We start from the raw sequence: 20,229 nt of genomic DNA on the forward strand, positions 1-20,229 counted from the left end.
TTTAAAAATGTAAACTATGCTGGGGTGCCTGGCTGGCTCAGGGGGTAAGGCCCTGGGGTGCTCTTGGGGTCACGGGTTGGAGCCCCATGTTGGGGGTAGAGCTTGCTTAGGTAATTAAAGAAAAATGTAAACTGTCCTTAGCTCGTGGGCCGGGCCAGCACACAAGCAAACACCCGGCTCTTTGGATGGTGAGGGCTTGTGCTTGTACTATAATCACTTTGTACGGGGGGCTGCGTGTAGGAAGTATTCATCATTAAGTTTGAGAGGCAGGGTTTCTGTTGTATCTAATTTTTTTTTTTTTTTTTTAACATTTATTCATGTTTGAGAGTGAGAGAGAGCATGAGCGGGGGAAAGGCAGAGAGAGAGGGAGACACAGAATCCGAAACAGGCTCCAGGCTCTGAGCGGTCAGCACAGAGCCCGATGCGGGGCTCGAACTCACGAATCAAGAGATCATGACCTGAGCCGAAGTCGGGCGCTCAACCGACTGAGCCACCCAGGCGCCCCCGTTGTGTCTAATTCTGAATTTGTACTTGCATGTTCTTTTTCTTGTATTGCCCCCGAACGTGTTCAACCTTCTTGAAAAATTGAGACACAATCGACATAGAGCACGGTGTCCGTGGTAGGGGTGGAACATAGTGATTCGGTAGGTGTGTATGTTGCAAAATGAGCACGAGAAGTTAATGTCTGCCAGAGCTACGATTTCTTTCTCGTGATGAGAAGCGTTCAGGTCTACTCTAAAAAAAGTGACAGGTTTTAGTGGCGCCTGGGTGGCTCGGTCTCCTAAGCGTCCCACACCGCAGCGCGTGGCCTGGCGGCGGCGGGGGAGGTGAAGGATCCTCCCGCCCTGCTCTCCTCCTGTCCCAGGGGCTGGACGAGAGCTCTGAGCCCCACTCCGGATCTGGCCCTGTCCTGTTCCCATCCTCGGGAGCAGAGCAGGGAAGCGGGCGGAGGCGGCCACCCGCGGACCCCGCGTCGCTCAGCTCCTGGGAACGCATGCGCGTGCGCACACAGCCTGTACTCGGCTGCAGGTGAGATTTATTAAGGCAACGGTGACACTCCAGGCACCCGCGAGCGGCCGGGCAGGCCCCAGGGCCCCCCGCCCCCCGTCTGCTCCGGAATGGGTCTCAACGGTTCTGCCTCCACCCCACACCCCAGAAGGGCCACTTCGCAAGCCAGAAGTCCAAGTCCGTTAGCTAAAGGCGGATATCCAGGGGCCTTGATGTAGCACAGGTGGGATGTAAGAAACCTAGCCTTTGTTTCTAAGAAGAAAAAATTTGGAGGGGGCCTGGGGGCCTCCTAGAAAGAAATCCGTTTCTGGAAACCTCCCCCTAAAGACTGATGAAGGCAGGCAGTGCTTCCTCCGAGGCGGCGCTCCCCGAGGTGGTAGCTGAGATGGGCCGGGAGGAAGGGAAGAAACACGTTCCAAGCGAGGCGAGGGGGCGAAGGGTCCAGCGCTCCTGCTGACCCCTCAGGGAAAGACTAGGTCCCTCGAGCCCCCTTCTGACTGTCCTATTTCTTCTCCTCTGGGGCCTTCTCAGCGACTCCCGGGGCAAAGGGTCCCACCAGCCACATGATGGGCGTGTTCTGGGCCACGTACTCAACCATGTGGTCAAGGGCCTCTCGGGCCTTGGCCACCTGCTCTCGGCTCTGCGTCAGGATAGTGCTGGACAGGTCCTGGAAGGAATGGACGCCAGAAAAGGTGGCCTGGAGGCCCTCCACCTGGTGGCGAGCCTGCTGAACCTGGTCCTTCACGTGGGAGGGCAGCCCCTGGATGCTGGACCCCAGCGAGGCACAGGTGTTCTGCAGCTGCTGGGCAATGTCGCGGAACATGGTAAGCGTCTGGGACTCCACCTGCTGGGAAGGGGCGGACAGTCAGGACCACGTTTTGGGATCCAAGGCCCGGGGAGAGAAAGTGGGGGTTCTCCTGCCCACCTTCCAGAAAACCTTTCCTTGGCGAGCCCGTCCAGCACGGTGGTTTGGGATCCCAGCTCTATTTGAGTTTTGAGCCAAGTGACATAGGCCCCAAAGTGAAAAAGAAGCACGGTCACTTCGGAAGACAGTCCAGTGGTCCCTCAAAACGTTAAGAGTTTCCATAGGACTAGCGATCCGTTCCATTTCTAGGTATCTACCCAAGAGAAATGGAGACACGCGACCATACACGGGCTGGGGCTGGTCACAGGACGTGATCCACAGGAGGCAAAAGTGGAGACAACCCAGAAGCCCATCAACTTGTAAACGGGTAAACAAAACCCACACAGGGGAACGTCACCGGGCCTCGAGCGGGAGCGAGGCGCCCACCCCTGCTGCCCCGCAGTCGGACCCTGAACACACGACCCTCAGGGAGGGAACCAGACACGGGAGGCCCCACAGAATGCGAAACGGCCAGAACAGGCTCATCCACAGACAGGAAGGGGGTTCGTGGGTGCTGGGGACAAAGAGCGTCTGCTAAAACGGGGACAAGATCTCCTTTGGGGTTGGTGGGGACGTTCTAAATGCACTGTGGCGATGTTCGCACAGCCCTGTGAACACGCGAAAAAACCACGGCATCATCCGCATGGGTGAACTGTATAGCATGTGAATTATATCTCAATAAAGCTTTTTTTTTTTTTTTTTTTTGTATCTCAAGACGTTTTTCAGGTTTTTTTTAAAGAGGACGTCTGGAAGAACTTTCCAGGCAGGAGCTATGTGGTGGGGGAGACGGAAGTGTACATGCGTGCATCGGGACCTTAACACCCCACCCCCACCACAGCGGGGGAAGAGAGCAGGCTGGGAGGCAGGACTTTGCCCTCCACCCGCCATCAGAGCGCTGGCTCGGGACTTGAACCTGACAGGGAGGTGCCGACCAGAGTCAACACCCACATCTCGAGGTTGCCACGGTCAGCGGTGGGGGAGAAGGGAGAGGGAGGCGGATGTAGGTGGTTTGGGTCTGAATGCTAACAATTTTGCACCTGCAGAGACAGCAGGTGATATCTTCACAAATGCCATTTTTTGAAGGGTTTACTATGTGCTTTATGTAGCAACTCAATTTCTTTTAGAGACGTATGTAACTCACGGACCAGAAAATTCACCCTTTTAAGTATATAGTTCCGTGGTTGTCAGTCCATTCACAAGGTTGTGCAACCACTGCCTCGAACTCCAGAACATTCCATCACCCACCAAAGAAGCCTCCTCCCCATGAAGCAGTCCGTCCTGACCCCCTCCCCAAGCCTCTGACAGCCTTGAACCCCTTCCCGTCTGTGGATGAGCCTGTTCGGGGCGTTTCACACACGTGGACTCACACCCCGTGGGGCCTCTTGTGTCTGGTTCCCTCCCTGAGCGTCGGGTGTTCAGGGCCCGTCCGTGGGGCGGCAGGTGTGGGCGCCTCACTCCTGCTCACAGCCGAGTGACGCCCCCCATTCGTAGTGGACACGTTGGCGCTGGGACACAGGAGAAGGGAAATACGGCAGGGTTTAGAGTTCAGCAGGTTGAGAGGCGTCACAAGTGTCCTGCAGTTCAAAGCAACACCCACACCTAAAGGAGGAAATCAAGGTGGGCTTCCTGGAAGAGGTGGCGTCACGTCCTAAAGGTGGTAAATGGCTGGAGAGGCTGTGGAAAGCCTTCCAGGCAGGTAGGTCCATCCGACAGAGGTGCGGAGAAGGAAGGAAGTCAGGGCCCTAAGGATCCCACAGGCACCCCACGTTGGTACCTCTGGTTTGGCCGGGTTCTCCTCGGTGCCCCGGAGGTCCTTCTGGTTCCAGCTGAGCCACATCTGGTGCAGTTTCTCCTGACCGTCCACCAGCTTCTGATCGACTCCGTGCTTGACGGTTTCCATCTGGAGCAGGGGAGGGGAGAGAGAGAGAGAGTGAGAGGCTGCCTCCAGCCCCTGGCCAATGCCCGCGGAGCCCCACACGCGTCCCAGGAGAGGCAGGAGTCCGGAGAGAGGCCCACAGAGTCGTCCTTTTATCCGGGAGGAGGTGGTCTGTGAAGGGGAGGAAAGCGGGGCACTGTGCTCACTTACGCTCTCCCCGCTGTGGTCTCATCACCGACAGGGGCACATATGTGCCGCTTGCAAAGGGAGGGACCACACATTCCCTGCACCTCCTCCCATTTCGTCTGCTGCTCCTTGTGACTGGGCCCGGCCCCGAGACTGGCTTTGGCCAACGGAATGTAGCAGAGCCTTGAAAACCGTTTCAATGGAATGTTATTCAGCCTTAAAAAGTCAGGACGTCCTGCCACCTGCTACCGCGTGGAGGGACCCGGAGGACACCGTGCGCGGTGACAGGAGCCAGACACAGAAGGACACGTCCCGCATGACCCCAGGCACAGGGGGTCCCCAGAGGAGTCCCATCCACCGAGTCAGAGAGTAGATGGTGGGAGCCAGGGTGGGGAGTCTGTGCTTCATGGGGACAGAGTCTCGGTCTAGGGAGATGGAAAGTTCTGGAGACGGATGGCAGGGGCGGGTGCACGACAGTGTGAGCGTGCCTGATGCCGCTGAGCTGTGCGCTTGGAAATGGCTAAAAGTGGCCAATCTTACCCCAATCAAAAATTGAAGAAAAAGAGGGAGGAGGGGCGCCTGGGTGGCTCAGTCGCTTAAGCATCTGACTTCGGCTCAGGTCATCTCGCGGTTTGTGAGTTCAAGCCCCGCATCGGGCCCTGTGCTGACGGCTCAGAGCCTGGAGCCAGCTTGGGATTCTGTGTCTCTGTCCCTCTCTGTCCCTCCCCTGCTCATGCTCTCTCTCCTTCTCTCTCCCTTTCTCTCTCAAAAGTAAATAAACAATAAAAGAAAAAAAATTTTTTTTAATTAAAGAAAAAGGCGGGGGGGGGGGGGGGGTGCCTGGGTGGCTCAGTCAGTTAAGCGTCCGACTCTTGATTTCAGCTCAGTTCGTGGCTCTGAGCTGACAGTGCAGAACCTGCTTGGGATTCTCTCTCTGCCCCTCCCCTCCTCTCTCCCTACAGAAAAAGAAAAAAAAAAAAAAAAGAGGGAGGAGCTAGCACTCAGTACAGGAAGCTCAGCAGAGAGAGAGAGAGAGAGAAAGAGAGAAATAGGAATTTAGCTCCTTAGAGAACAGATAGAAAAAAGCCTGGCAGGAAGGGGCAGGATGTGACCGCAAAGTGGCGGGGGCGGGGGCTAGGGGGGGCGTGTGGGCGGGGGCTGGGGGGTTGTGGGCGGAGCCCCGGGGCAGGGGCGGGGCCTCACCAGGCTGAGTGCCTGCGCCAGCTGGAGCAGGGCCTCCTGGGCCCGCTGCCGGGTCAGCTGCAGTTTGCCCAGAGAGTGAGCGTAGGCCCGCTGGCGCAGCCGCTCCGAGAGGGAGCCCAGACGCACGAAGTAGCTCTGCTCCTGCCGCTGCTGCTGCACCGACGCGATGTCGAAGCCCTCCAGGGACGTGGCGAGGCGGGCTGCAGGGAGGAAGGAAGGAGAGGCGCCGTGAGGGCCGGGACCCGGCCGCGTGTACCGCTCAGGCTTCGGCGAGCGGCCCTCGGGCCTGCACGCACCTGCCCAAGTTGTGCCCCTCGCAAGCTGTGGAGCCTTGGAGCGAAGGGGTCCCCCGCCTTGCTTTTCCCCATCTGCAGAATGGGCATGACGAGAACCGCGGTTCCCAAGATCGAGAGGCCTTGGAAGGGCACGAGGGTCTGCACACCCCGGCCCTCGGGCCAAATACCACTTGTCCCTAGGAACAAAGTTTTATTGGCACACGGTCACGGCCGTTCATTTACCTATCTTCTGTGCTAACAGACGTAAGTAGTTGCAACAGAGACTGACCCACGAAGCCAAAAATATTTACCGATCTGGTTAAGAAAATGTTTACCACCCCCTGCTCTAAAGTGACTGTGCCACGCAGCCTCAGTTTCCCCTTCTGCAGGGCCACCCGAGTCAGAGCTGCCTGAATTGTGGCATCTGAGCTACTTGCGTCAAAAAAGGCGCACAAGTGAGCATTTCGCGATTTTTGCTCGCGGTTTATAGCAGATGATTTGGCTTTCTGTTTCCAGTAAGTGATAACATCAGTCTTTCTACAAGAATCTTGAAAAGCTGATTTAAAGGAGGGTGTTAAATAAATAGCACAGGGAGCACGAACACACGGCCAGGGTAACACAACGGATGACCTCTGGTGGGGCAGGGAGAGCCTGGTTAAGTGAGGTCCCCATTTTAGCCACGTGTTTTTGCCGCTGCTTCGGGCCAGGCACTGCTCCATCAACAAGAGACAGAAAGTAAAGGAAGGAAATCCCACAGGCTGCTGTTGACCCACAGCTCAATCAAGGTTAGCCTTCGATCGGGGGATTTCAGCGGTGTCTACAAACGCTAAACATTCCAGAAGAACACACTCTAACCCAGGGGTGGATCAACCTTTTTGGCACGGGGCCAGACGGCCAATATTTTTGTCCTCACAAGCAGTTACACTGGCCCTACTCAGCTCTCCAGCTGTCCTGCAGAAGGGCTCAGATAACACGGTCGCAGATGGGCGTGGCTGTGTGCCAATAAAACTTTATTTACAAATGCAAGTGGTGGGCCAGGTGTGGAGTTGGGGGTAGTCTGATAGAGTCGGCTGGGGAGAATGTCATTTCATGACATTTCAAAAATGAACAGCAGGGGTGCCTGGGGGGGGGGGGGGAGCGGGCTCAGTCGATTAAGCGGCCGACTCCTGGTTTTGGCCCAGGTCATGATCTCACGGTTTGTGAGTTCAAGCCCCCAGCTGGGCTCTGCACTGACAGAGTGGGGTCTGCTTGGGATTCTCTCCCCTTCTCCCTCTGCGCCCCCCCTCCCCGACCTTAAAATAAACAAACATTAAAAAAAAAGAGAGAACAGGAAGCATACACGTGGGACACGTGCGACCTGCGTTTCGAGAAAAACAGACCTTCCCATCCCCCCAGCCAAGGCGGGTTGCAAAGACTAACCCACACTGGCCACATTCTCAACCTGCCCTACTGCAGTCCAGAACTTCTCCGTGGCCCCCAGGGGCCCTGGGGCGCTGCCCTTGGAAGTGAATGTGGCTCTGCTGTTTTAGGCCAGGATGTCTGGCAGGATCCCAGCACGTCTGAGCCAGCTGGCAGGTGCCCTTGGCAGAGGGGAGGAGGAGAGGGAGGAAAGGGGGCTGTTTTCATGGTCTGAGTCCCCGAGCACATGCCTGGTTCCGCCACGTGGCTACAAAACTCCTACCTTCACCCACAGGCCACCCCAGTACCACGAGCACCCGTGTGCACAGTGACCTCATCCTTAGTGGGTGGACAGAAAGTACAAAAAAGCATGGCTGGTCAGATGGATCCGTTCTCCGCAGTGGCCTCCGGGCCTGGTTCAAGACCTTCCTCCCGGCAGACACTGTTGCTCCCACGGCTGGCTCTACCTGACTTCAGCACCTACTATGGGCTGGCAGGTCCCTTCCTTCAAGAGGTTCAGGGTCACAGGGGCGCCTGGGTGGCTCAGTCGGTTAAGCGTCCGACTTGGACTCACGTCACGATCTCACAGTTTGTGAGTTCAGGCCTCGCGTCGGGTTCTGTGCTGACAGCTGAGAGTCTGGAGCCTGCTTCGGAGTCTATGTCTCCCTCTCCCTGCCCCTCCCTTGCTCTCTCTTTTTCAAAAAGTAAACATGGGAAAAAAAAAGTTTCAAGGTCAGGTTTTGGACACTCAAAGGGCACAGGACATCTGCATTCAAACCACATGCTTCAGGGCTTAAGATCACCAGCCCGCCTGAATCATCGAGTTTCTCCAGAAAGCCAACGACTACCACTTTGCACTGAGGATTCCCAGGGAGGATCACGGAGACGCAGAGCCAACTCGAGGAGGGTCTCCAACTGGCCAAAAGCAATGGGACAAGTGAAATGTTGATAAAGCAAATGCGTAGCATTCGAATATGTCACGTAAGTCTGCGCGTTCCAACCAGCTAGCCCCGCGCTCTGTGTTTCCTCCGCAAGCTGTACCTGGGGTGATTAACAGTGCAACAGAGAACTTTCCCCAGGGAAGTTTCCCAGCTAACAGAGAAAGAAGAGATACTTAGAATAGTGACGTTTTGCAATTCCAATCGTCAACAGAGGTGCTAACCCACCAGGGAACCACATGATTCCCTTTGCATGAATGTTGCAGAACAGGTGAAGGAGGGCGTCTCACCTGGGAGGTGAGTCTGCCCCACAGGGGACGCTGGGTAGTGTCTGAGGACATCTGTCTGGCCAAAGTCAGATGGAGCACGGTGTCTAACCTACACGCAGCCCCATGGGCCCTCGTTGCCGTGGGCACCAGGGTCCGCATCGCGGTGTGGCAAAAGTCCTTCACGAATGTGCAAAGGATGAAAAATGAAAACACAAATGTCCAAAGGATGGCTGTCCCCAGAATGTGGGGACAGGACCACAAGAGGACTGTGGACCACAGATAAGACCGGCTGCTTTGTCTCAACAGTTTCATCCCCCGCTTGTCTGTCTTCATTCCTGCTCCCGCCTGGCCTAGCCCCCATCACGCCCCCAGGGACCAGCAGGGCACCCTCCGTCCTGCCCTGGATCCGCTGGGCTCCTGCCTTCACCGGCACCGCCCGCCCGTCCGTCCTCCCCGCAGCGGCCACCAGGGGGCGCCCGTGAGCACCCAATCAAGTTCCGCTTCCTCTGCCCACAGCCCGCCAGGACTCCCACCTCCCCAGGGGAAAAGCCCAAGTCCTCCCCACGCCCCCAAAGGCCCTGCAGACCTGCCCTGTCCCCTCCCCTGGCCCTCCCCTCCTCCCCCTCTCTCCCTCGCCCACTCTGCCTGTTTCTCTAACACACCAGGCAGGTCCTGCCCCAGGACCTTTGTTTTCTACACCTCTCTCTGCCCTGACAGCCATGCAGCTCGCTCCCTCCCTCCCTCCCTCCATTCACCGTCTCAGAAACATCTACCCCACCCTCCCCCTGGAATTCTCTCCTTTGACCTGACTTCCTTATACTTTATACAGTGAGTTCCTTGAGGGCAGAATTCTGTGCACTGATGTATCCCCCCAGGACTTGAAAGACAGTCAGGAGGCAGGTGCTCAAGGAACATCTGGATGGACAGATAAATGCCTGGGGCGGGGGGTGAGGGGAGCGACAGAGGAGAGTGATTTTACGCTTGGGGTTGAACGCCTACTGAGCACCAGGCCCCGTCCTAGACAAGGGGCACAGCAGTAAGACCAAGACAGAAGCGTCTGCTTCGTGGAAGTGATGAGAAGTGCCAGGCAGAAAACCCAGAGGCCAGTGAGGAGGGGGTGGGGGGCAGGTTTTGGGACACAGTATGGACGAGGGAGGCTGCAACTGTAGAGGCTTCACTGGGAAGGTGGCGTTGAAGCACAGAGCTGCAGAAACTACCCTTCCCGATGTCTAGGGGGAGGACGTTTCCAGTAGAGGGGATAGCTGGTGCAAGGGCCCTGGGGCGGAAGCATGGCCCGAGTGGAATGAATGAGGGGAGGGGGGAGCCCTGAAAGGCTGTGGGCAGAGGTCAGCACCTGACTGCGGTGCTCACGGGGGCCCTCTGGTGGTTGCTTCAAAGAGAACAGACATCGGGGGCCAGGGTGGAGGCCACTGCCCTGGCCCAGGTGGCCGCAAGTTCAAGGAGACACGGCAGGGTTGATATGGCACTGAGGGACACACCCTAGGTGGCCGCAAGGAGGGGGGAGGTCTGGGGAGGGGTCCGGGCCCCAGGGCCGCACTCACCGAGCTCAGCGTCCGTCATGGGCAGGTGGTTGTCCATCCATTCCTCGGACTTGCCCAGCATCGTGTCCACCCCGCTCAGCACCACCTGGCCCACCCGGGAGCCCATGACCGACTGGATGCCACTGGCCACCACAGACTTGGTGGCATCCACACCAGTCCGCACAGCGCCCCGGGTCACATCGACCGCCTCCGTCACTCGGGTGGCCACTGTGTCCTTGGCGCTGGACACGGTGTTGGACACGGCTTCTCGGGCCCCCGAGACCTTGGACGAGACCAGCTCCTTGGTGTCTGCCAGAACCTGGAACACAGGCCGGCATCAGCACCCCCGTCCTCCCTTCATACCTGGGTCCCCCCACCCCTGCGCCCCAACCTCCGGGGAGGTCAAAGGGAGGACTGCCCCCTCCTGGGCGAACGCACAGGGGTCAACACTGAGTCTGGCAGGGAAGATCCTGAGCTCCAGAGCCTGGGTTGAATCCTGGTTTGATAGGTCCTAGCTGTGTGGCCTCAGGTAACTCACTCCACCTCTCTGTGCTTCTGTTTCTTCATCCACAGTGTTACGGGCCGCAGTGTGAACCCTAATCCCGAAGACCTCAGGATGTGACTATTTAAAGAGGTAATTAAGGGGGCGCCTGGGTGGCTCAGTGAAGTGTCCCGACTTCAGCTCAGGTCACGATCTCACGGTTCGTGGGTTTGAGCCTTGCGTTAGGCTCTGCACTGACAGCTCAGAGCTTGGAGCCTGCTTTGGCTTGTGTGTCTCTCTCTCTCTCTCTCTCTCTCTCTCTCTCTCTCTCTCTCTCTCTGCCCCTCCCCCAGGCTCGTATATCCCAGGAGGAGAAGCGAGTCCAGCACGCGGTGGGCATTTGTGGATCAACGAGTGTTGATCTTCTGGAATCTAAGCAGATCTATGTGCACAGAACTCTCGGGAAAGTTAACAACCAACCACTCCCACTCCCACTCTTTCAAGTTGGCATCCTGCCAGACACCTAGACCTCTCGTGTCCATGGGAATTAGTTCTTGTTTTTGAGACAGAGTGCCAGTGGGGGAGGGTCAGAGAGAGAGGGAGACACAGAATCCCAAGCAGGGTCCGGGCTCTGAGCTGTCGGCACAGAGCCCAACATGGGGCTTGAACTCACGAACCGTGCGATCATGATCTGAGCTGAAGTTGAACGCTGAACCGACTGAGCCACCTAGGTCCTCAGAATTGGCTTCTTTTGGGTGGAGAAAGGTGCCCACGGGGGCGGTCACGTAGCTCATGCCAGCCCAAGTTCAAACCCCAGCTGGGACACCACCACATCCCATAGAAACGGGGAACGCTGCCATTTCCTGGTGTGTGTGTGTGTGTGTGTGTGTGTGTGTGTGTGTGTGTGTGTGTTAGGGGGTGACCTCATAAGGCCTGGAGTCTGGACAGTGCTGTGCCTCTAAGTCAAGAGCTGGGAGGGGCTCCGTTGGATGGCCTCGTAGAATGTCACCCTGAGCTCATCCCTTCTATAAACGGAAGGAATGTTGGCCTCATGTGGCACCAGCAGGACAGAAGGACACGAGTGCCCAGCCCTTAGGAGGTGGCTCATGCCAATATTTTTCCATTCTTCTGTGAACTGGGCAATTTCCACCTTCAATGCCCAGCCTGTTAACGGTCCCACACGGCAAAAGCGGAGACTGAGCGTCCACTACGTGCCAGGCTATATGATGGGCACCAGGCAGAGCAAGAAGCAGTCTGTGCCCTTACCCCACTCGGGGAGACAGAGCGGCAGCTAAAAAGCCGTTCAGAGGGCGGCAAACTTACAAGCCAACGCAACTTGGACACGTGACTCACAATCGCCAAAAGGTGGAAGCAAGCCACTGACAGGTGAAAAAGTAAATGTGGTGCATCTGCACACTGGAATCTCGTCCGGCCTTAAAAAGACGTCCTACCACCTGCCACCACGTGGATGGACCCGGAAGCCACTGTGCGCAGGGACAGAAGCCAGACACAGAAGGACACATCCTGCGTGACCCCACGCACAGGCGGTCCCCAGAGGAGTCCCGTCCACCGAGTCAGCGAGTGGATGGTGGGAGCCAGGGGTGGGGAGTCCGTGCTTCATGGGGACAGCGTCTCGGTTTGGGGAGATGGAAAGTTCTAGAGACGGATGGCGGCGGGGGGCAAGGGGAGTTGCAGGACAATGTGAGCGCGCTTGATGCCCCGGAGCTGTGCACTTAGAAACGGTTAAAGACAACAAATTTCATGTCGTAAAAAAAACTAAAGTATTATTATAGCCAATACTTTTGGCTATATTATTAATAATAGCGGGAACCACCTACGTGTCCGTGGCGGAGGCAGGAATAAGCACACGGCCACCGCGCACGCGCACGTCCACGGAGGAACGTGTCCACCGCGCACGCGCACGTCCACGGAGGAACGTGTCCACCGCGCATGCGCACGTCCCTCAGGTGCCTCCACCGCGCACGCGCACGTCCCTCGGCCGCGAGCAGGAGCGAGGCGCCCACCCCCGCCGCCCCCGCGGGCGGACCCGAACCCACGCCGCTCAGGGAGGGAACCGGACACGAGAGGCCACGCGGCGTGTGAGTCCCCGTGTGTGAAACGTCCAGAACGGGCTCATCCACGGACGGGGAGGGGGCTCGTGGGGGCCGGGGCGTTTGGCAGGAAGGAGAGTAACGGCTAAGGGACGTGAGGTGTCTGGGTGATGGAATGTTCTAAAATGGGTGGCCACGGCTCCACGGTGTGAATACGCCCGAACCACTGAACCGTGGGCTTTTAAAGGAGCTCGTTGTGCGGGTTGTGACTCAGGGCTCAGGAAGGCGGCGCCGGTGTGTCAGAACGATGCTGGCTGCTGGCCACCTGCAGCCGTTTCCATTTAAAATTAGGCATTGAGTTTCGCAGCCACGCCGGCCAACCTTCCAAGGGCTCGGCAGCCACGTACAGCTGGTAGTTTCCACACGGGACGCGGCGCAGGGAACGAACATGTACATCAGAGACGATTCTGGACAGAGCTGAGCTAGAAGGACCTTCTTTAAGAGAGGAGGGAAGGCCTCTGAAGGGGTGGGATGAGAACGGAGGCCTGAGAGTCGGGTTCGTGAAGAAGGAAGTGCACGTGCAAAGGTCCCGGGGTGGGACGGAGACGGAGGTGTTCACAGTATTTGCTTCCCCCCATCCCCGGCTCTCCCCTGCATGAAAGTTCCACAAGGGCAAGCACTCTGTTTCTATCACCGTGTCCGGTGCGCACGGGTACTGATGTTACTGAACCCTGAGTACGGAGGCTGGCGTGAGGCAAGGGAGGTGGGCAATGAGGGCAGGGGCGGGGGGACGGCGTGGGCCTTAAGGACGGCCTCGGTTTTTGCCCCAGGCAGGGTGAGAGGCACAGCGCAGGGTGGGGGGGGGGGGAGGGGGTCGAACAGAGCCGGCTGGTGTTCAGAGCATTCTTCCAGTGAGGGTGGTGGGGACAGACCCAAGAGGGGTCGGGGAGGAAGTGGTCGCGCGTGTCTGTTCTCGCTGAGATGGGACCCCACACTCAGTGCCCCGGGGGACCCCCTCCCGGCTGAGCCCCCGCCCCCCCCGGGGCTCCCGATGGTGGAGGCCAGTTACCTTCTCCGTCTGCTGCTGCAGGATGGGCAGATTCTCCTCCAGCTTGTCCAGCCCCCTGTGGGCGTACTCACTGGCTGACGTGACTGCAAGAGACGGGGCGAGACTGAAATCGAGACTGGGGCGCGGGCACGCCCCTCGGGACCGGGGAGGGGCAGCTCCCCTCCTCCCCCCCCCCCCCCCAAACAGCCGAGAGGTAGGCTCGGTGCTCGCCGGGGCTTTGCTTACTCTGGGGCTCCAGCTTGGAGAGGAGGGGCTGGGCCCCGCTGATGGCGGCCGCCGTGAGGGTCTTCACGCCTTTCTCGGCCGCGTCGCAGACGGTCTTGACGTGGGGGTGGCTCTCCTTGGTGGAGGCGTAGGCCGCCGACACCATGTTGCAGGTGGAGCTGATGAGGGGCATGCCGGCCACGCGGTCCACCACGCTCGGCTACGGGGACAGGCAACTCAGGGGGCCGCGCCTGGGACTTGGGGTGCCCTGCGATTTCGAATTCCCTCCCGGCCAGGAAACGGCCCGGCCCGCGCTTGCTTTGTGGCCACGTGGTTGCACCAGCCGGGGCCTGGGGGTTCCTTCTGCTCTGGGCTTCGTTTATCGCAGCCCCTCCCCCTCATCTGTTTGAACGTGCACTTGACACCCACTGTGGGCCAGTGACCAGAGACGAGAGCCCTGCGCAGCTGGGGTCGGCAAGCTACAGCCCGTGGGGGGCCCACACCTGATTTTCTTATTAAAAAAAAAAAATTTTTTTTTTAATTATTTATTTTTGAGAGACCGAGAGACAGAGTGTGAGCAGGGGAGGAAGAGAGAGAGAGAGGGAGACATAGAATCCGAAGCAGGCTCCAGGGTCTGAGCCGTCAGCACAGAGCCTGAGGCGCAGCTTGAACTCCCGAACCGCAAGATCATGACCTGAGCCCGAAATTGGACGCTTAACCGAGCCACCCAGGCGCCCTGTGATTTTATTCTTGTCTGTTTTTTCCTAACAGCTCTATTGAAGTACTTCACACACCATTAATGCCACCATTTAAAAGCGCAATTTAAACAAATATATATAAAAAAAAAAGCACAATTTTGAGGGTTTTAGTGTTTTCACAAGGTTGTACAACCATAGCAGCTAATTCTAGAACTTTGTCATCACTCCCAGAATGGTCACTCCTTGTTTCCCCCCACCCTAGCACCCAGGAATCCACTTCCTGTCTGTCGATGAGCCTGTTCTGGGCGTTTCACACATGTGGACTCCCACCCCGTGGGGCTTCTCATGTCTGGTTCCCTTCCCGAGCGTCGTGTGTTCAAGGTCCGTGCTCCATATGGTAGCATGTATCAGTGTTAGGGTTTGTTTTTTTTTTTTTTAATTTTAAAAAAGTTTATTTTGAGAGAGAGAGAGAGAGAGAAGGAGAGAGAGAACATGAGTAGGAGAGGGGCAGAGGAGAGGGAGAGAGAGAATCCCAAGCAGGCTCCACACTGTGATCACGGAGCCGACGTGGGGCTTGAACCCACGAAGTGTGAAATCATGACCTGAGCTGAAGCCAAGAGTTGGACGTTTAACCGGCTGGGCCACTAGGTGCCCCTCATCTTAACCGTTTCTAAGTGCGCAGCTCAGTGGCGTCAAGCTCACGCACACTGTCATGCAGCCACCCCCAGCCATCCGCCTCCAGAACTTGTCCCCAAACTGAGGCTCTGTCCCCACGAAATATGGACTCCCTGCCTCCAGCCCTGGCTCCCACCATCTACACTCTGTCTCTGTGACAGGACTCCTCTAGGGACCCCCGTGAGTGGGGTCACACAGGACATGGCCTTCTGTCTGGCTTCTGTCACTGTGCACAGCATCCTCCCGATCCATCCACATGGTGGCAGGTGTCTGTGCTCCATTCCTTTATGTGGCTAATATTCCGTTGCCGGCTGGTTTTGTAAATAAAGTTTTATTGACAGCCACGCCCCTGTTCATTTACATATTGAATATGGCTGCTCTTAGCCTATGGGAGCAGAACTGAGTTGCTGGGACAGAGGTTCAGTTTCCCCACCCATAACATGGGGGCGGGCATCCATTCCTGTTCAGTAGGAGTTGCAAAGATCACTCGTGTGAAGACACCAGCAGAAGACTCACAGGCACCGTGTGAACTCGCGTTTGAACGCACTTAACCGCCAGTCCCGGGAGGTGGGGCATGTTATTCCATTTTACAGAAGGGTTAACTGAGGCATGGAGGGGTTGAGTAAGTCACCCAAGATCACAAAACCAGGCAGCGGCCACTCTGGGCCTTAGACCGTCTGCCTCCAGGGTTTACCCACGAGGTCTCTTAAGGACTTAATCACCGATCTCCTGGGTAATCCAGCAACTCTGCTTTTAGGAATCTACCCCAGGGACAAGACTCACACATCCACACAAGACTCGCCCATGAAGGTTCACAGCATTCCTGATGGCCAAGTTAGGTGGAAACAACCCAGATGTCCATCATTTGGTGAGTGGATTAAAGAAAAAAAGTATGGTATAAGGTAGGTTTTAAAAAATTCATAGTCTCAGGGCACCTGGCTGGCTCCTGGAGAACATGGGACTCTTGATCTTGGGGTCGTGAATTCGAGCTCTGTGTTTGGAGTAGAGTTTACTTAAAAAAAAAAAATCAGGGATGCCTGGGTGGCTCAGTGGGTTAAGCATCTGACTCTTGATTTTGGCTCAGGTCATGATCTCACAGTTCGTGAGCTGGAGCCCCGAGATGGGCTCTGTGCTGACAGCTCAGAGCCTGGAGCCTGCTTTGGATTCTGTGACTCCTCCTCTCTCTGCCCTTCCGGCTCTCACACACTCTGTCTCTCTCTCAAAAATAAATAAACATTAAAAAAAATTTTTTTTTTTAAAAGGAAGGAGGGCACCTGGGGCGGCTCAGTAGGTTAAGCATCCGACTCGGTTTTGGCTCAGGTCATGATCTTGCGGTTTGCGAGTTGGAGCCCCGTGACTAGCTCTGCACCTCCCCCGACCCCGCCACACTGCCCCCCTCCACACACACACACACACACACACACACACACACAGTTTTTAAAGGAAGGAAATCGAAAAGACAAATCCTGCAGGATTTCACTCATGAGGTACCTAACATAACAGGTAATAGGTAAATTACCTTAAATTTGCCATAAATTTACCATAAAAGGTAAATCTCAGTTTACCTATTCTGGACATTGCAGAGTGAATTTATAAAAGTGAATTTATAAAATTCACTCTGCAATGTCCAGAATAGGTAAACTGAGATTAGTGGGGGCCAGGGGCTGGGGAGGAGGGGAAGGTAATGGGAATGACTGGTAACCGGGATGGCGTTTCCACCTGGGGGAAGGAAAAGCTTCCGGAACTAGATGGTGGTGGCGGTTGCACGTGGCCAATGTACTCAACGCCGCTGAACCGCGCACAATTCAGCACGGTATTTGTGTCGTTGTTATGTGTCGTTTTACCTCGGCTTCAAGAAAAGAACGAAGCGCGGACGACCCACGATGTGGGTACGCCCCCAAAAACATGATGCTCAGGGGGAGAAGCCAGACACGAAGGGGTCTCAGATCGCAGGACTCCATTTATAGGGAATGCCCGGAACAGGCAAACCCAGGGTGACGGGCGATTCGGGGCGGAGCCCTGCTCTCCCCCAAGCCTCTGGGGTTTCCGGTTCTGCCCCCACCCCCACCCGTGAGACATGTGTCCGGGGTGAGGGTGAGGGACCCTCACCCGCAGAAAGATCGCCGTTGACCTCCACGTGCTACCAGCAGGCCCCCCCCCCCACCTCCCTCACCTGCTGTACCGGTTCTTCCGCTGTCACCGGGCTGCTGCTGACGGTGGCTTCTGTCCCGGTGGCTTCTGTCCCGTTGCCAGACATTTCTCAGGAACAGGCACTGTGGCAGACGCACGGATCAGTCAGGGTACAGCATGCCCTGTCCCTCCCCCCAGGAGGAAGTCCGGGTTCACATCTGCCCTGCGACCTCCCCCCTCCCCCCCGTTTTTTAGGGCCCTGCCTCCCAATCCTTCACCTGCACCCGTGGGCCCGCGCAGATGCGGGTGCCGGTTCAGCAGGGCTGGGGTGGGGCCCCGAGTCTGCTTCTAAAAAGCTCTCAGGTGCTGCTGATGCAGCTGTTTCCAGGGCCACGCCTTCAAGGCCAACGCCAAGGGTTCCACTTTATCAACACTTCGGGGAGGCACCTGGGGTGCAAAACCTCTGTGGACAGCAATTCGCCGATGGCTACCTGCTTTCAACAGCCATCTTCCCCTTGACCCAGAGACCTGCAGGGGCTGGTCCCACACCTGCACTGCCACACGGGCAGAGGTGTATACCTGTTGTCGGCCACAACAAGGCACTGGAAACAACCCGGTTTCCCAGCAGAAGGGGCCTTGAGAAGACGGGGCACAGCCCGGCTAGTGGCTACAGAGACCTACGTGTAACTGGCCGGAGACCTTCAGGGACGAGAGGTGGGGGTGGGGCGGCAAAGATGTCTGCTGGCACAGAATCTCCAGACACAGGAAACTGTTAACAGTGGCCACCTTTCAGGGAAGATCAGGTGGCTGGGGCAGGCCTCTGACTTTGGAGCCAGGTAGGTAATATTACCAGTTCAAAAAAAAAAGAAAAAAAAAAGCTAAGCATTAAAAAGAAAAAAAAAATATGGAGCCCTCGGTGGCTCAGTCCTTTGAGCATCTGACTGTGGCTCAGGTCACGATCTCAGGGTTCATGGGATCTGTCAGCACAGAGCCCACTTCGGATCCTCTGTCCCCCCTTCTGTCCCCCTCCCACTCGAGCTCTCTCAAAAATACACACACACACGCACGCACGCACACACACGAGAGACGGTGCCTGCCCCCACTGCAGACCAAGTCAGGCTCCGGAGGGGCCAGGGAGGCTCCCCAGGTGAGTCTCCTGCATACGTTCGCAAGGTACGACGGGAGCCCCAGGTGCGCTCCGTTTTTCTGGCCAGGCGAGGGCAGGTGGGTGTCAGACCCAGATGGCAAGAGTCCCAGCTGTGCCCATGCTATACTTGGTTGAGCAAGGAGCCTCCTCTCCCCTGGCCTCAGCCCCCTCACCTGCGAAATGGCGCTAAAGGTAGAGCCTGCCTTCAGGTAGAGCCTGCCTTCGGGGCTGGTTCTTCCGGTATTTCTGGGAGGAGCCTGTTGTGAACCCCTGACCTTGACTCTGAGTCTTTCCTTCTAGAGGAAGGGGGCCCGGCCACCGGGCCGCCGCACTGCCCTGTCCCCCCAGGCACAATCCAGCGAACGGATGTCCCGAGAGCACCAGTTCTGGGGTCCAATTTGCAACTCGCTAGCGGTGGGAGCTTGGGAGAGCAGCACCCTCTGGCAGAGCCTTGCCTGCCCCATCTGTAAAATGGGGATAAGCGTTCCCAGCTCCGAGTCCCTGCAGATCGGCAGAGGGACTGCACATGTGGCGCTTAGCTCAGCGCCTAGCACGTAGTAGGTGGTCAATAAACAGAACCATCTCACGCACATGCGAAGCCAGTCAGGAAGGAGCTCCTGCTTGTTACCAAGGTCCCCAGCTGGGAAGTGGGGCCAGCAGGTGCACTTGCTCCTGGTGATCATCACGAGCCCCATGATTTCCCTCACCTTCCCCGGAGCCTGAGCTCACCTGGGCACCTTGGAGGCCCATTCTCCCATTCCCTTTGCCCATCGATCCCTCCTGGCGCGGGTTTAACCAAGGGGCGGGGGGCGCATTGCAGATGTCATCGCCCCCGCAAAGTCCCCGGGGTCTGCAACCAGTCTGCAGCCGGCTCCAGCCGCCAGAACAAGAGCTAGCTGAAACGCTGCAGTTGCGCAGACGTCCAGCCGCCAGGGCATGCTAAGATACAACTTCCAAAGTTCCCAGACACCGAGGCCCCAGGCCCGGCCCTTGGACTCAATCCTGACATAGGTCTCAAGGACTTAGATAATGGGTAGGCCTTCCCAGCCGCCTACAGCAACCCATTGGCCACACCCACCCAAAGGAGGGGGGGGCGGGGGCCGCCCGCGAGCTCCCCAGGGTCAGCTGGGCGACCAGAAACCGGGGTGTGGGAGGAGTTAAGCCCCCAGTTGGCAAATCCATTTGCTGGAAAGGGGGTTTTGCCAGGCAGAAAGACAGTCCCCTGGTTGGGGGCGGAGGGCGGGGCGGAGGAGGAGGGGTAGGGGCGCCCTAAAGCCCCGGGAGGAACGATTTCCTGTGCAGGACAGGCTGCCGCTGCTCGCCTCCAAACTGCGTTTGCAAAAGCAAGCACAGTTTTTGTTTTTGTTTAGAGAGGACGTGTTTTATAATGGGGACTTTACCGCCCCCCCCCCGCCTTAATACTGCCACTTCTAGGGGCTCTTTCTGCCTCCCCCTAAAAAAGTCTCAGGAACTGAGAGGAGAGAGTTTGAAAGTCTGACTGTGTTCCAGAAATTGGATTTTTTTTGAGTGGGGGGTGGGGGGTGGGGCACTGAAAGAGACAAGAAAGCTCAGCCAGGGCTGGAGACCCCTCCCCAGGCCGAAGACAGCAGCCGAGTCCCCAGGAAGGTCCTCCCTCTCCTTCCTCCCCTGGGACGCCCCGGGACTCGGCGGACCTCGCCCCCCGCCTCCATGGGGCCCCCCGCCTCTCACCGCGGTCAGCGGGACGTGCAGGGCGCGACAGCCAGCTCGGAAACCGTCTGGGGCTGACCCCCTGGGGAGGCTTTTATACCCAAGGGGGCGGGCGCTCGGGAGTGACGGGCCCGAGAGCCAATCGTATCGGGAGGCTGCCCGCCATCAGGCCTCGGCCCCGCTCGGTCCGGGACGTTGGAGCCACAAGTGAAGTCCGGGAAGGCCCGGACTTCTGCTGGACGCGCGCGCGATCCGCCCTCTGTCTGAGTCGGGCGACCCTTGGAAGACGCCTGATCCAGCAAAGGGCGCCCCTCCCGACCTCGGGATCCTATGAACTCGGCGCAGGGAGGTGCGATCCAGGTTCTGGGATCCCCACCCCCTCCCTCAGTCCCCCCTTTTCTCCAGGGGCCGTGAGAACCCCAGAGATCGTTGCCTGATGCCCCGTCGCGTCAGGAACCGAGTCCCAACCCTGAGAAAGTGATGGAGC

General features: G+C 57.6%; 1 protein-coding gene and 1 long non-coding RNA gene across 5 annotated transcripts; one reads left to right on the forward strand and one right to left on the reverse strand.

Moving 5' to 3' along the window:
* Window positions 1–1,001: 1,001 nt before the first annotated feature.
* Window positions 1,002–19,915, reverse strand: PLIN3 (perilipin 3). 3 transcript variants are annotated; one of them, XM_023250880.2, is made up of 9 exons: window positions 19,764–19,882; window positions 17,185–17,369; window positions 16,950–17,049; window positions 13,425–13,623; window positions 13,200–13,282; window positions 9,620–9,917; window positions 5,178–5,377; window positions 3,687–3,812; window positions 1,002–1,855 (listed from the first exon to the last, which is right to left on the reverse strand). In XM_023250880.2, the coding sequence occupies exons 3-9, from the start codon at window positions 17,031–17,033 to the stop codon at window positions 1,511–1,513; spliced, it is 1,335 nt and encodes a 444-aa protein (XP_023106648.2). In that variant the 5' UTR covers window positions 17,034–17,049; window positions 17,185–17,369; window positions 19,764–19,882; the 3' UTR covers window positions 1,002–1,510. The 3 variants fall into 3 exon arrangements, with proteins under 3 accessions (XP_023106648.2, XP_044900151.1, XP_023106649.2); XM_045044216.1 differs by lacking the exon at window positions 17,185–17,369 and having other exon boundaries at window positions 1,002–1,852; window positions 19,764–19,915; XM_023250881.2 differs by lacking the exon at window positions 17,185–17,369 and having other exon boundaries at window positions 19,764–19,914.
* On the forward strand, window positions 1,691–3,687 carry LOC111559573. Of its 2 annotated transcripts, XR_006589335.1 has the most exons (4): window positions 1,691–1,832; window positions 2,123–2,240; window positions 2,628–2,877; window positions 3,404–3,687. It is a non-coding gene; the product is annotated as an uncharacterized LOC111559573 (long non-coding RNA). The 2 variants fall into 2 exon arrangements; XR_002740697.2 differs by lacking the exon at window positions 3,404–3,687 and having other exon boundaries at window positions 2,628–3,084.
* Window positions 19,916–20,229: the final 314 nt, after the last annotated feature.

This window comes from Felis catus, chromosome A2, assembly GCF_018350175.1.
Source record: "Felis catus isolate Fca126 chromosome A2, F.catus_Fca126_mat1.0, whole genome shotgun sequence".
Taxonomy (NCBI): domain Eukaryota; kingdom Metazoa; phylum Chordata; class Mammalia; order Carnivora; family Felidae; genus Felis; species Felis catus.